At 47.8% G+C, this 13,870-nt stretch overlaps 1 protein-coding gene across 8 annotated transcripts; it reads left to right on the top strand.

Moving 5' to 3' along the window:
• The first annotated feature begins 212 nt into the window (after window positions 1-212).
• LOC106853686 (UAP56-interacting factor-like) lies at window positions 213-12,678 on the top strand. Of its 8 annotated transcripts, none has more exons than XM_088172877.1 (9): window positions 213-433; window positions 2,991-3,134; window positions 6,840-6,982; window positions 8,259-8,383; window positions 9,217-9,298; window positions 9,738-9,778; window positions 9,861-9,935; window positions 10,593-10,704; window positions 11,460-12,678. In XM_088172877.1, exons 1-9 carry the CDS (start codon window positions 412-414, stop codon window positions 11,553-11,555), a joined length of 840 nt encoding a protein of 279 aa, XP_088029003.1. In that variant the 5' UTR covers window positions 213-411; the 3' UTR covers window positions 11,556-12,678. The 8 variants fall into 8 exon arrangements, with proteins under 8 accessions (XP_088029003.1, XP_088029002.1, XP_088028998.1 ...); XM_088172876.1 differs by having other exon boundaries at window positions 9,735-9,778; XM_088172874.1 differs by lacking the exon at window positions 213-433 and adding an exon at window positions 562-711.
• Window positions 12,679-13,870: the final 1,192 nt, after the last annotated feature.

Here is a 13,870-nt window from a genome sequence, read left to right as displayed (position 1 = left end):
GCATTTTGTATTCAGACTGTAAGATAGCTTCGGTGCCATAACCAATGTGTCAGAGACGGAAAGACCCCCTGAGGAATCTGAGTTCTGTGAGTGATCGAGATGGTGCCCCAAGACCAGTCCCAAATGGGTGCTTCCTCCTCCAGGTGTTCATAAATACGAGAACAGACCTCAGGCACGAATACGAACCACGAGTATCTCTGTAGAGTTGCCTTGTTTTTCTGGTCTTCAGAACGAAGCAAAGTTATTCCGTCGTTCACATGTCTCAGAATTGACTGCCGGGTTGTAGTTAAAATACATCTGCTGCTGGCATAAACCCCGGAGGAGAAGGATTCGGGGGGAGAAGAGGAAGAGTGTCCGCCCAGAGGCTGGGGCACGGTGCTTAAGGCAGAGAGAGATACAGAGGAGGTGCTGATGGACAAGATCGCCGGGGACGGTGCGGAGGGCAGGGAACCAGGGCAGGGCTGAGCGCAGGCAGGGGAGCAGCGCTGGCTGCAGGCGGCGCAAGGGCCGCTTAGTGCGGGGGACACGGGAGTCGGGCAGGGAGGGCCGGGAGAGCCGGGGCGGGCGGGGGCTGCTGCGGGGCCTGCACATTCCGGGCAGGCGCACTGAAGGCACAGCACGCCGGGCCCATGGCAGCGGTGGGGCCGCAGCCCGCGCCGGGCCCCGCGGCGGGGCCGCAGCCGGGGGCCGAGGAGATCGACATGTCCCTGGGTAGGTGCTGGGCGCTGCCGGGCGGCGGGGCCGGGCCGGGCCCCGCGGGGGCTCCGTGCGGACGGAGAGCCGGGGTGGTTGTGTGCGAGATGGGCCGGGCCGGGCTCGGGCCGTGCGCTGCCCCGCCGTGCGGGTGCCCTGTCCGGGAGGCGTGTGCGGGGCCCGGCCCCGGCGCTGGGCTGGCAGCAGCCCGGAGCTCAGGGGAGAGGGGAGCAGCCCCTGTGACATGGGAAGGGGAGCCATGGCCTCTCCGTGCTGCTATTTATAGCAGCTCGCTGCGATGCTCGCCATTCCTTTGGCACGGGGAATGTGGACTGTGCATAAACAACCAACAACCGCCCTGTCATGAACTCCCCAGGCCTGCATTCTGACGCATGGACAAAGCATCTTGGTGGATTATCGTGCTGGCGTCACTACTGTGAAAGAAAAGTCCACCAGCACCTTTTATTATTGGTTAGCTTCCTAACGGAAACCTTGTGCCATTTCTTCCCAGAGAAGAGCCATTTGTCAGGAACAGAAACATTTTCCACTGCAAAATCAAACTGATCCCTCAGTTTATGCACCCGTGTTTTAATGGCTCTGTGAGGAGCTATAACAACACTGGATCCCTCATTTTTGATTTTTTTTTCTCCCATAGTGTTGTACACTTTTTTTATCTTTGCTGATGTGTGATGCTCCCGTTGCTTTTGCTCTGCCTTAGTGCTGCTCTATGTCAGATCTCCTGTGGTCCAACTCCATACTCCATCCAGAATATGCCTTGCTCAGGGTAGAAGAGAGAATTGGAAAACAAGAGGCCCCTGATGAAGAACTTTTTCCATCATGTGGTTTTTCTGTGCTTTCAGATACATTTGTGCCTTACATGAATTAGCACTCATAAAAAAAAACTGCAGGAGTTGCCTTAAAGCTGCCCTGATGGATCTAGTTCTGCCTCGAGGGCATAGATGTACCCATAAATGACCTCTCAGGATCCCCTTGCAGCCTTGTGTCCTTTACATCACTCTGTTAATCCCATCATGTTTATGGGCACAAAAGGCAGGGTAACAACTCATACCCAAACAAAAAAGACACTGAAAGATGACAAATCAGGCACCTGAGCATTCAGCCCCTCTCATTTCCTCATTCTGTGGACAGCCCACCCTTGGATGAGTGTGGACACCTCCCTGAAGAGCATGCAGGGATGCTTTCAAGACGCTTCAAAGCATCCTGTGCTCCAAATCACACGTGTCCCAAAGGCATATTTAGCTGAGATTATTAGCAAATTCATCCCAAGTACATGGTCCAGCAACTCCCAGCCTATTATTTTCCTGGCAGATTTGAAAGAGAAATCACAAAAGCAGCCTATTATTACATCTGCTCACATTTATTTTCCTTGGGCTTTGTATTCATTTGGACACAGGAGTTTCTTGATAGGAAATGACAAAGAACCAGTGCTGGAGGTATGATAATTCATGGGAAGCACCCACTGAAAGCTGATGGTACTTTTGTCCTTAGACTCCAGTAATACAATAAGGAGCTGGAGTGGCCACTGCCTGGGAGAGGGCCTGTTTTAGACACTTCATTTCTTGCTCATTTGTTCAAGTTAAAACATTGTGCCTGCAAATTCACAGATGAGCCTTTATTATTTGCAAAGTATTTTCTGGAAGATTTCAGGTTAAAGGAAGAAAATATTGGAAAATACGAATTAACGAACAGACATCCCTTTGGCTTTGCCATTCCTCTTCATCAGAATATCTTGAATTAAGAAGATCCCATTGATTGCAGACCAGCTGATTGAGAATGGAAGGGCCTGAGCTGTTTCTTGATAGAGCTCTGCATCTGACAGTACTTTGTGCATGATCCAAGTAGCTCAAGAGCTGTTACATCCTCCCCCCTTTGGCCACCTTTCCTACAGCCACTCAAGTCATACGTCAAAAAAGGTCTCTGCCAGCACTGAGCTCCTGGTGCCCCTGCAAAAACATTTTCCCTTAGGCTTGTAGGAAGCCTGCAGGATCAGATCCCTTGGTGGACGGGATCTGAAATCTCTGTCCTGCCCGCGATGGGGATGTGCTGGATGGTGGCACATTTGTAAATCATTTGCTGCACTCTAATCTCCATCCCGCAGGAGCCCAGTAAATTGATCCTATACTTTCTAAGCTAAGCTTAATCTTTCATTGTCTGTCCAGCGTAGCTCACAGAACAGCAAGCTCCGTGTTTACCGTGGACAATTCCAAGCACCCAAAGAGGGAATCACTGTTGGTGGAAAGTGCAGTTTCTATGGATATCTCCTAATTTCATTCTAGATGACATCATAAAGCGCCAGAGGAAAGAGCAGACAGATGCCAGCACCGCGGGCGACAGCAGAAGGCAGCAGGTCAAGAACAGAAGTTCAGCCTCCGGGTATGGGCGGCCCCGATACGGCGCCTGGAAGCAGAGGAATTTGCAAGGTAGATGGGCACTTGAGACAGCAGAGGCTGGCCAGGCTGGAAAATGCATTTTTTAGCAAATCCAGCTCTTAAATCCTTTTCCTATCCAATTTCTATGTGCATATAAGATGCACTCGGGCTCTGATTAGCTTTTCTTCCGGTAACAATGGAATATCAGGGCCCTTTCAGAGCATAATTCATCCATTTCTCTCCCTTCCACTCTCTCATGGATAACTTATTTAAAGTGACTTAATATCTATTCTCTATTCCCCTTGGCTTTGCATATTTTAATTATGCTTCTTCCTAATCCTCATTTTCCCAGAGCAGACTTTAATTATCCAAATTACCCCTTCAGTGACTGTATTTGATAGCTCAGTTATTGAAGCTAAATCGTTACTTTTGCCAAGCATGCTATTTTTATGGTGAGATTTTTTTATAATACTGAGTGATCAACACCTTTGTTTTGTTCCACTGGCTTTTGCATACAAACCAAAGTTATCTGCTGCATGAAATGCCATCTCTATGAACTTTTTTTTTCTTTTAATTACTGCTAAGTCACTCCCTGAAGATATTAGTGATATTTTGCAGAAATACCTTTGCTGTCTTGTATTGGAGTGCCAATCACACATCAGGACTGGGAGCAATCCTGCTTGTCTCTGCTCTGCCTCCCACCCTTGTTTTCTTGGTGCCCACCACAGAGTGCCTTACCGAGGATTGTTCCAGTTCAAAACATAATGATGATAAATGCCCTTAGCAATTGATTTTTCTATCAAAACTCACAGGCTTTGATATTCTCAAGCAATTGCTGCATCTAGAGGCAAATCCAATAATTTTTTTTTCCCTATTCCTTAGATGGGAGAATTTTTCTGTTAATTTATAGAATTATTTCTGCTAGCTTTAGTATTCCGTAGGTTTTCAGTGAGCCTGAATTCAGCCCTGCCAAGTGCAGAGACCTGTCATGCTGTGTGGTGATGATTTTCAGTAGCAATTTGGGGAAGCTCAGCATGACTGGGAATTTAGCCCATAATTCATCAGGGGCTCAGTTCACTTTGGTCCCTGCTGAAATGCAGTCCCTTCTGGGCTGAGGTGTGACAACTATTATCAAAATGATCTGAGGAGCCCAGCACTGTAATGACAGAGGGGGAAGTGTATTATGCTGATTAAACCAGCAAGCAAAGTGCTGTTAATCCCTTTTAGAATGTGGCTTAAACCTTCTCCCTAGTGGGGGAAAGATGATTTTTAATGACGAGAAGTTTGAATTTCAAATCTCCTTGGAAAAAAGAGTCTGTCAGACAATGGGAACTTGTGCCCAGACTGGACTGGCTGAGCAGAGGTGCCTTTTGGCCATTGCAGGTGTGCTCAGAACGAGGCTCTGAGCACACACCCAAGCATGGGAAGAGTGGGAGTGATTCTTCCTCAGCTCCTGACGCTGTGGGGTTTTATTGAAATGTTCTTACATTATTAAATATCTGCCAGACCTTCTGCAGACATGAAGCCTCCTACATGTCACACTTCAGGACACAGATGACAGAGCAAGGCCTAGGTCCCCAGCTGGAGCGCTGGGGTCTCCCTTGGAGGCTGCTGATGGCTCTGTCATTTGTTATTTGTGTTGGGTGAGCCGTGCCTGAGTGCGCTGCTGAGCACAGGCTCTCTAATAGGAACAGACTGACAGGGGCACGATTTTCTAGTCCAGGCTGCCTTCTGCAGCAGTCCCTTCCACTGCCCTGATGGAGTATCCAGGAAAGGCAGCTGAGCTCAGTCTCTTGTCCTCTCTAGAGTGTAGGAGAGCTGTGCAGCAAGGCTTGGTGGCCCAACAAATAGGCAAGAGGTAGGGACAGGCCCAGGGCAGCGGTTGAAGAGAAACAAAACAGGGCAAAAACAGGCCCAGGGAATAGAAGCAGGAGAAAAAGTCAAAGGGACATTGACTACAGCAAGTCTACATCTGGTCAGAAAGAAACAGTTTGCCAAAATTGAATGTTTGTCATGAGAGGAACATTTACACACCTGCACTTCTGCAGTGAGAAGGCACTGTCTGCAAAGGAAATAACAACTGACCCCAGAGCTTGTGAACTATGTTGCATTTTTGTGCACGTTCCTAACCAGCACCTCTGGCCATGGGGCACTAAGCACCTCAACATGGTGTTTGGGATCTGCTTCCCAAGGGCCTATGCTGGTGCCCTTTAGTTTTAGAGCCAGAGCAGCTGAAATCATCATCAAGCGTGTTCTGATGTAAGCAGGTCAGGCTGATGCTGGCTGGTGCTGCACCCTGAGGCTGGAGCTTTCATTCACTGTGGCAGTGGTAGCCCCTCACAGCAATTCCACTGCTGCCTTAGAACACTTCATTTCCAGTTGCTCCAAGTCAGTATAAATTGCTGTCAATGATGTAAGATCAATATATGCACCTCACTGTTCTGTGGTTTGTGTCAGTGAGGTTCTGCTGTAAGATCCAGGGTTGGAGTGCACTCTCACAGCCCTCTGTCATGCACAGCTTTGTGCCTGATTTTTACACCCCCAAGGTGTGGGCACGTCTCACTGCTGCAGCAGCTGTTGGGGGAGTGGGCTCAGAACAGGGGCTGTATGCTTAAGTGACCTTGCAGCTGCGGATAGCAGAGCCTGAAGTAGCAGTGAAGGAAACCACACGTCTGCTGCTGTTTGCCTTCCGTGCACATTGAGAAGTAGATCATCTGGTTATAGATAATGGAGGTGTTTGGTAGACTTGGGGGCACCCTTCTGGGCGTGCTTGAGCTCTCTGCCTTGGTACAGAGCTCAGAACACAGCGTGGTTGTGACTGCAGGCAAACCCTTGATAAACTGGTGTGAAGGGCAGCTTGGTGATTATCCAGCACTGGGCCAGCCTTAATGGTGCTGGTGACTCTGCCCAAGTGGTTCTGCTTAGGTGTTGCTTCAGGTCTGCTGGTTTGTGAGGTAACAGAAATAAATTCCCTCTTGGCATTCCAGCTGTGAGTTTGTGATTGTTGTTGTTGTGCCTGTGTCAGCTCCCACAGTGACTTAGAAACTTGCTGTCTCATGGTTACAGAATTTTATTATTGGAGTAATTAGGTTTGGAAGCACTGTGCCTCAGTCTGACAGGGCTTTCCTCTCACTCAACACTTCATCACTCTTCAAAATCATCAGCAGACTTAGGGGAAAAGGTTAAATGCAAGATGGACAGTGGGTGTGTGTATCATAGAGATACACACAGAGCAGCAGGAGGTGTCCCCTTCAATAGGAGAAGTAATGGTGTGTCAAGCTAAAAGAAAATAGAAGTATATGTATATATAAATAAAAATTATACTATGATGTGGACCCTCAGAGCTATTTCAGGCTGCTGTGGAGTTGGCTTTGGGAGGCTTAAGTCCTGTGTTCATTTGTATCTAAAGGCTTTTCCTGTTTCATAGTTAATTCATAGCAGTGTGAGCTCTGACAACAGATTGACAGGTCTCCTGATGTGGGTGTTCCTGCCTTTATGAGGAATCAGAATTGTGAAAGGCTTTTCTCCTCTGTATTCTTTCACATCAAATAATGTGTCTGGAAGTCCTATATACAATAAGAATGCTAGAGAGACATCGGAAAAATTAATTATTTAATATGAATGAGCGTGACTTTTGCATCACTATTCGTGTAGATACTCCTGTATCACATAAAGTTAACCTTGTGATCTGTTTACAAAACTGTAGTCATAAATCGAATTTTGAAGCATGCTAAAGTAAGAGGGCTTTGTTTTTAGGACCTAACCGTTTCAGAAGAGGCTTTGGACAGCAACAGTTCAATCGGAGACAATTCAGGAATACTTTGCCTGGTCGCAAGAGAAGAGCAGCTGCTGCATTCGATGGAATGAGCCCTTTAAATCGCCAGGCATCGGCTCAGGAGGTAAGGGAATAAGGAAGGCATGGCTTTTCCCAAATGTCACGTAGAAATCTGCTTGATTTTATGATCCTGGATCACCCCAAAGAACAATCTACATAAAAAACACCATAATTTAATGCCTGTACACAGTATTTGTATGCAAAGGTCAGTACAGATATATATGCATATGGAGTAGCAATTTTCCAGTTGTTTTTATAAAGCTTCTGACTTAGCATAATTTTACTGATCCATGGGTTTTGCAAAAAAAAGATTTTTTAAAAATTGCTCTTAAAAGGTTTAAAAATGTCGCCATAAAAATTAATTCCATGGCATCTCATCTTACTATTATCATATAGAGGAGGTGTGTTAAGATTCTTTGTTATTTGTTCTCCCAGAGCATTTTCCAAGTTCTTGTGAAGTCAAAGGACAGACTTGGTGACTTGTCAGGTGACTGGTTCAGAGACATACTTTCTACCAGAGACACTGATTCCTAGTACTGTGGCAGATAGTATGAGAGGCAGCTGGGTTTTCCTGCACTGATGAAAATCCACTCAGTTAGGAGGTCATAGATGTTTAGTAAGCTTTTTAAAGAAATGCAAGTGCTGAACAGGATGGCACATTTAGTGAATGTGTTGTAGGAGTATGAATAAGAAAGCCCTAAACTGAGCATGCATGTGCAAGGAGTGAGGTTATTCCTGAAAAGAAACACACTCAGATATTGAGTGTGGCTGGTATTTACAGAAAGTAATAAGCAGTTGCTAGGAAGCAGAATTCTACAGCTTCCACTTTGCAGGAATAAACCAAGAGGGAAGAATATGGAAATACACCTCAGTTAGTGGGTACTAACAGTGATGGTAGTAGTCCCACAGAAATAAACAGGCTGGAGCCCGGGGCAATTTGTATTGAAACTGCAGGAGGGACACTGCTGAAGGGTCTTCTGGTGTGTTTCATGCATCAGGGTGTGGTCCAGGCAATGCTCGTGTCCAGACAAAAACAGCTGATGACCAAAAGGAAACCTGAGCAGGGCTATAATGCATGGCTTCTATGAGATTTGCTCTGCATAGACTGGTTTTTTTTTTCTTCTTCTTTGATTTCTGCAGCATTAGAACGAAACATTCTCCCTGGCACTCGTAGTACGTGTCCAGGAAGCGAGGCATGCCCCCTGACTGATTGTTGACAGCAGTGTCAGCAGCAGTCAGAGGAGAGCAGGACCTTGTGTGCCGTCCCTTGCCCTCACCCCCGTTCTTGTACCAAGATTGTGCTGCAGGTGACAACTGCTGAGGTCTCATTGCTCTTTCAGGGCAACAAGAAGAGCAATGTTTTTGCCAAAAGCAGCAGTGGGCAGCAGGAGGAGCAGCCACAGCCATCTCCAGGCCCCAAGAGATTCAGAACAGATGCTGCCAGCATCCGTGCCCCAGGGAGAAGGTAAAATCTTTGGTAACTCTGGGTTGTTTTGGTTTTCAGTGGTTTTTACCTCTGCAACTCATGGGATTCCTCTCTCTACATGTGCTAGCTGGGCGTGGCTACAGCCATGTGCTTGTGCAGCACCAGAAAAATACCCCTGGATATGTTAGGAAGGCACCTGGAAAACAAATAACCTCATGCTCATAGTTAATAATACCGATATTAATCTATCATTTTATTTCAGGAAGCACAGAAACTGTGACCTTTGTATTTTTATTAAACTTCATCGCTTTGGGAAACACTTTTGAAGGGTAAAATAGCATTTATTTTCATACAAGCAGGAAATAGAGATTCCAGCCATAAGGGATGGGCAGAAACAGGGAGTCTGTTCCAGTGAGGGGCTGCAGGAGCAGACTGTGCCCCAGGAGCTGGGAGGAAGGCAGTGTGCCAGGTGCTGGGCACTGTCTCAGTGCCTGTCTCATCGAGATCATTATGTTCTCTGAGCTCAGAAGGAAGCTCCTTGCAATCCTTCCTCTGCTCTGAGCAGAACAGGGACTGAATAACATCGAGAAGTCCTTTCTGACCTGATTTTTTCTATGATTTTCCTCACATGTTTTTTTATTTTAATGAGCAAAGCTCAGAACACACCAATTGTTGCCTCATTTGAGCAGAAAATCAAGTTCCTCTGAAATCCTTTGCTGCAGAAAAACCTGTTGGGCTGAACTTGATAACACACAGCCTGATTTGCTTCTTACATTGCTTTTTAAGACCAGCTTAAGTTAAGTATTTTGGCATTAAATGTTTGAGAGACCTGATATCATCTTTACTTCTTTCTCTCTCTCCTTTACCATCAGGCCTTTCCTGCTGAACAGGGGACCAGTGTTCCAGCAGAAGCGGGTGCAGCAGTGGTTCTCCAAAGCCCGCTTCCAGAGAGGGGTCAGTATTTGAGATGTTTCCTTTACAGTCTGCTGGTAGTGACAAATCTTCACATTTTACCAGCCTTTGCCCACTTGTAGCTTTGCTTCCAAAAGCAACTGGGGGAGAGAGGTGGATGACTTCAACGCTGCATGTATTGGTAGGAATATTTTATTTGCAGGCAATTTTTAATGCAGCTTGGTATTCTGGCAGCTGGGAAGTAAATCCTGGGAGGGTGATAAAAATAAACCTTGCAGTTTATAGAGCAGCACAAGCAGGGCAAGGTAAAGCCACCCCATACACATCACTATGCCAGTGGGAAACTCCAGATTAGCACATTTCTTGACAACTTGAAAGGAAAGAGCTCTTCAGATACACCAAATAAAATGCTGGAAAAGGAATCACTGTTTCGGAGAGCTAATTCTTTGAAGTAATTGTTTTTAAATATATTTTACAGCAGATGGATTCTCAAGGAGAAGGGAAACCGCTAAGGATGAGAAGGTAATTGGTGAACAAAGGCACTATGCAAATACGAGCGTGCTGTTTCGGGATTGAGGCTGGATAAATCTCCCTGTCTCGGCAGGTGGCAAGTGAAACCCAGCCCGGGAGCAATTCTGACGGTTTCTGTGGTTAATCCCCAGGCGGGCCAGACCAGCGGGTAAGTAAATGAGGTGATTTGTTAGGATGGGAGCCCTACAAAAGCCATTGCAAATCCCTTTAGCATTATTGCAGATTCGCTTCTGTAATGAGAGTACACTGAATGGTTCAGACCCAAAATGGTTAGTAAATTATGTCTGGTTGCTTTCCCAGCATATCAGAAGGAAATAAAAACCTCCTGTATTTACCTGTAATTACATGGTAATCTGTAATTACCGTGCCTTCGTTTGTTATGCAGAGTGAGGAGAAATGGAAGCACTATTGTGGCAGGCTGGTTGTGCTGGTTGTGGGGTGTTGGGAGAAACAGTGTGCCCTAAAGGGACACCTCGTGCTCGCTGTGTAAGAGGAGTTCAGTGGAAAGGGGCAGCTGCAGGACCTGGCACCCAGCTGGGGGCAGAGAGAAGGATGAGTGAGGGCCCTGTGCATGTTCTGGATGTAGAGAGCACCCCTCAGTACCCTGTATGTGACAGTCCCCAGTGCTGGAACTCTTTGGCTGCACAGCTGCTCTCCTAGTTGGCTTTTGACTCTGCTGGGGGTCAGACACGCCATGGGATGGGTGGAGTGTGTGGGTGTGTCCTTTACTCCGAGCTGGTTTGCAGAGGATGGGAAGTGAGCTGCCTTAGCATCCTGAGTGACTGCAGCTCTCTGCTTTCCCCAGGCCTGGATCCAAGCGCCCATTCCTGCGAAGCCAGAGACCCCCAGCACGGGTCACCAAGCCCCAGCCCAAGGGGGTGCTGCTGAGATTCAACTTCCGCGCCATGGCCAACCAGGTAGAGGATTGTCGACGGGACAGGAGGCACCTGGCTCCCTGCAGCAGCCCTGCCACTGAGCTGTTAACGTCACACTCAGGTTTCTGGGGCTGCCAGCTGGGTTTATCTAAGACAACCTGTGAGGAAAGTCCTGTAGCTGTGTTGGCCAGGTTGCTCAGAAAACGGAAGGCGCTTGAGAAGACTGTTCAGCAACTACAGACTCAGCCCAGTTTTCCCCACCCTGATGGCCTGTCTTGGCCTGTCCATGTGCTTGCTTGGAGCAGGGAGGTCCTGCTGATGAGTAGTCCTGGTCAGAGGGGACTGTTTCACTGTCAGTGCTTCCCATTCCTCAGAGACACGTGGCACTTTTGTGCTTTGCTCGCTCTTTGCTTTGGTGCCCTTCTTGGTGTCACATTTTGCACTGAAGTATGGTCCAAGAGCCCTGGGGCATCTGACAAATCCTGCTCTACCTTCTTCATTGCCGGCGTTTCTTGTCTGGACGGTTTGGTATTACTTGATGCCTTGTGCTCAAATGCCATCTGCTTGCTCCTGTTCTTGCCGAGGATGCCCTGTGTCTGGGGCTGGGAGCTGCTTGGAGGTTTTCCAGCCGCACACAATCTGTCGAGCTCCCTGTCTTTGTGTGCTCAGTGGTTTAATTGACTAACCAGCTGTGAAACACCAGCCTGACTGATGGGTTCTAATCAATACCCCGCTACGAGTTTGTCTGTGCTTTGCCACAAGACAAGGGACTGACTTGCTCTCACTTTCCCCTGCAGACCAGCCTGACGCTGGATGAGAGGTTCTCTGGTCTGAGGAATAAGAGGCGCTTTACAGCGGCCAGGAGCGCCGGACGGACGGTCACCATGCCGTAGGACTGCGTGCTCGTCACAGGGACTGCCTGTGACAGTCCAGGCTCCATGACAAGGGCTCAATAAAAGTTGCTAGATTCCCTTTGAGATAGCTGATTTGGCAATGTGCTGTCTCCTTCCTTACACACAGAGTGAATGAGTGATGGAGGGCAGGGGGCAGGGATGAGGCAGGATGAGAGTTTGGGCCAGAGCATAGGGCAGGTGGGACATGGGCAGGGTGGTGGAGGGGGATGGGCGGAGATGGATTTGCTGGGAGAGCTCTGCTGGGAAGCTGTAGGGCTGGCACCAGCCCTGTCCCCCTGTGCTGACCAGGATGATGGCTGATACGGGGAGGGTGTACTGGGAGGGTGTAAGGAGCCTTCCATACATTGTCTGGTGGGTGAGACAGGGTTAGAGGATGCTGTGCCTGCCCACATGGGAGACAGAGGGAAGTGGGGGTGCTCTAGCTACCCACAATCCCCAGCGTCCAATTAATTGCCCAACTTGTGCTTGCAGGCATCCCTGCCCAGAGGTTTGCAGTGTAAGACCCCTCCACTCTGAAAATCTGTTGCTTTGCCCTGACAGTCAGGCCTGAGGACCTTGCATTTCTCTGTGGATTGCTGTGCTGTTCTGACTGCTGCTGCAGGGATGGGGTGAGATGTGCCATGCCGTGCTGCTGGAGTTACTGTCCTCAGCACGGAGCACAGACAGGCTGCCCCAGCCCAGATCACATTTTCCAGTGCTGAGTAGTTCTGCATTAGGGTTTTTGTAGTTGCAGCTCCACCCATGCTCAAAGAGCAGCATAATCAAACCAGCAGTAGCACTCTGATAAACATTGGCTGAGATGTTAATGAGCTGGGTTTAGACATTTGTTAATGAAGCCCTGCATCAACCCTGAGTAACTGCTCCATTCTCCATCCACTGCTGGAACCCAGCACTGAACATGCTGGACACAGCCTGTTACTGGGCTCTAAGCTGTACTTACAACAGGAAATATTTGATAGACTGCTTTACATTTTACACCGAGCATCTTTAACAAAAGACTGGACTTGAAATTGTTTTTATAGGAATGTGTGAAATGTTGTTAGTTGACGAAGCAGAGATGTATGAGTCCAGTGCACTGAATAAAAAAACTTAACTTGTCAAATGTCACCTCTGTTTATTTCCTTTCCTTCAACAGCTCTTTGGTGCAAGTTCAGCTTCTCAGTGTGACACTGCATGGGCTGGTGCTTTGGAGAAAACTGGTCCCCACTGGTGCCCACCTGCAAGCAGTTTACTGTTTAAAAGCTGGCTTCAAAGCAGTGTGTTTTCCATAGGTATTTTGTAAAATCTTTTCTGTGATCTCTTACTCCTTGAATGTTATTGGCAAAATTATCAGAGCAGTCCTGGCTCTGAGTATGTTCAAAGTTAAACAAGTGCACCCCAATGCCCAGGTTAGTGAATTCTGGAGGAGGCATCACCCCTTCATGCAAATAATCTGTATGCCATGGAAGTTGAAAAGCTGAACAAGAAACACTGTCACAAATAGCAGTATCCCTGATTTCAGTTGCCTCCTGACTATAAATATGGACAGAAGAGGGCAGACTCACTAGGAAAACCTGAGTACTTCTTCAATCAGGTTGGAAAGGGATGGAGCCATTCAGACCTGAAAGAACAGCCAAGTGGGAAACATCCCCTTGCTGTTCAGATCGCACCCTGATTCTATTCTCCAAGGAAATGTTTTTCAGCAATCTGTACCTTACAATCTTTCAACCTCTCCTTAAATTAATATTGAGGGCTTAGGAGATAAAATGCTTTTTTTCCTAGCTTGATTCCCTTGCAGTGATGGGTGACTTTTTCTGTAGCAGGAGATAAAACAGACTTTGCACTGAATTCACAAGTAGCCAAAATGCATAACCATCATGCTGAAAACATACTGGGAGAGGGAACAGAGTGAGCTCAGCCCCACAGGCATAAAATACCCCTTTCTGTCACAGTACTAAACCCACAGAATGATTGTCCCTAACAGAATTATCCCTGCTGTTGTGCATAGTGTGAATTTCTGCATGGGGCTTGCCTGTCTTAAGGGGAGAGGGTATTCGTGTGACACAGTTCAGCTGCTTCCTGAGCCATCGCCAGGGGCACACGTGGCCTGTACTCATCCAGTGTCTGACAGTTCCCGTGCACAATCCTGTGCAGGACAGGTGGCCCAGGAGTTCCCCACCTGGAGAGTGGCAGCAGCTGGCTTAGCCAAGCTCCCAGCCAGGGTGGCTGCACAAAGGCTGGGGCCACTGTGAGGGGGCAGCTCTGTGACCTGGAAAACTATATTCTGTTTCAGGCCAGGCAACAGCACCTCCAGA

This window comes from Sturnus vulgaris, chromosome 14 (assembly GCF_052056855.1).
Source record: "Sturnus vulgaris isolate bStuVul1 chromosome 14, bStuVul1.hap1, whole genome shotgun sequence".
Classification (NCBI taxonomy): domain Eukaryota; kingdom Metazoa; phylum Chordata; class Aves; order Passeriformes; family Sturnidae; genus Sturnus; species Sturnus vulgaris.
Note: the sequence above shows the minus strand (reverse complement) of the source record. Positions and strands in the feature narration are given on the sequence as shown.